Source organism: Leptonychotes weddellii, unplaced genomic scaffold (assembly GCF_054177405.1).
Source record: "Leptonychotes weddellii isolate Sample4059 unplaced genomic scaffold, ASM5417740v2 HiC_scaffold_14979, whole genome shotgun sequence".
NCBI lineage: Eukaryota > Metazoa > Chordata > Mammalia > Carnivora > Phocidae > Leptonychotes > Leptonychotes weddellii.
In genome coordinates, this window is record NW_027731017.1 from 478 (window position 1) to 1,931 (window position 1,454).

Below are 1,454 nucleotides of genomic sequence, written 5' to 3' on the forward strand. Positions count from 1 at the left end.
CCCGTCCCAGTCCCCGTTCCGAGACAAACGAGTTCAAGCCCAGACCAGGAGGGCGGGGGCCGTGGGCACACGGCCCGGCCACCAGGCACGCGGCGTCCCCGCTCTGCACCCGGCCCTCCCTCGTGCGGGGTGGCCCGGGGCTCACGGAGGCGGCTTCTGGGAACCCGGGCTGGCGGCCGTGTGCACAGCGCCGTGCGCCGCGCGGCCGCGGGTGAGGCAGCGCGGGACGTGTGCAGGCAGCGGCCGGCGGGGCGGGCTTTTGCACTCATCCCGGCTCCTTCCCGCTATAAAGGCGGCCCGGCCCGCCGCGCTGCGCCACGCCTTCCCGAAGTGCCAGCTCGTTTTCGGACCGCTGTCGCCGGACTCCACCACCGCTTCTTCTCGCTATGGATCCCAACTGCTCCTGCACCCCCGGTAAGGAGATCCGGGCCGGGGCCGCGCGTCCGTTCAGAGCTAGAGAAGCAATCTCTGATGCCCCCTTCTCTTCCTGGCCACTTAGTTTCGGGGCTGCTAACTGCTGTTTTCCAAAGCTTTTTGGTGCACCTCTCTCTAGGTTCATCGAGGCACCCACCCCAGCCCACCCCCCGCTTCTACCGATAAGGGGTCGGACTTCATAGTTGGGTCCCGGTTCCCAGGGGTTGGTTGTGGGAACCCGCACGCATTCCCGCGTTCGGGTCCAGGGACAGTTGTCACCGCTTGCCTTGCTCCTTGCAGGTGGCTCCTGCACGTGCGCCGGCTCCTGCAAATGCAAAGAGTGCAGATGCACCTCCTGCAAGAAGAGTGAGTGAAATCTTTGCTCCTACACCCCCTACCCACCCCTACCCTCTATACCCCGAGGGAAATCCTTCAGCCGGGGGAGGGAACGTGCTGCCTCCACAGCGCTCCCTGTCCCGGACCACCCGAATCCTTAATCCTGTGTGCCCAGCCCTCATCGCTGCCCTCCCCTTCCCTGGCCCAGGCTGCTGCTCCTGCTGTCCCGCGGGCTGTGCCAAGTGCGCCCAGGGCTGCATCTGCAAAGGCGCGTCGGACAAGTGCAGCTGCTGTGCCTGATGCGGGGGAACCTGCGCCCGATGTAAATACGGCCACGTGTACACACCTGCAGTTTTTTTTTTTTTTGGTGCTTTTTGTTTTGGGTACAACTCTGACCCGTTTGCTACATTCCTTGTTTCTTTTTTGTTTTTCCTATAAAATGCGTGAATTATAATAAAAGTTGTCGACTTTTATTCTTGCTCTGTTTTTCTTTGCGTGCCTACCAGGGCTAGGGTGGGGAATTCGACGGGAATTGCAGAAACCTGTTTTCTGGACACAAATGTTAATTCTCTAGAAACTGAGTGCCTTAAGGCAAGCCGGGTGACTTCACAGAGCTTCGCCTTCTGTAAAATGGAAGGGCATTATGCCAGAGGATATAAAGGCCTGGGGGCCCTCTGTTCTTGTGCCAATTTTACTTTTTAAAT

General features: G+C 60.0%; 1 protein-coding gene across 1 annotated transcript; it reads left to right on the plus strand.

The window, feature by feature from the left end:
* Positions 1-257: 257 nt before the first annotated feature.
* LOC102736329 (metallothionein-2) lies at positions 258-1,223 on the plus strand. The gene is made up of 3 exons (XM_006749212.3): positions 258-414; positions 715-780; positions 959-1,223. Exons 1-3 carry the CDS (start codon positions 387-389, stop codon positions 1,048-1,050), a joined length of 186 nt encoding a protein of 61 aa, XP_006749275.1. The 5' UTR covers positions 258-386; the 3' UTR covers positions 1,051-1,223.
* The last annotated feature ends 231 nt before the right edge of the window (positions 1,224-1,454 follow it).

Excerpts from the sequence above, each read along its gene's own strand:
- LOC102736329 (XM_006749212.3), top strand. The coding sequence starts at position 387 with ATGGATCCCAACTGCTCCTGCACCCCCG. Across the intron at positions 415-714 it reads CAACTGCTCCTGCACCCCCG|GTGGCTCCTGCACGTGCGCC; the intron begins GTAAGGAGATCC and ends TGCTCCTTGCAG. Across the intron at positions 781-958 it reads ATGCACCTCCTGCAAGAAGA|GCTGCTGCTCCTGCTGTCCC; the intron begins GTGAGTGAAATC and ends TCCCTGGCCCAG.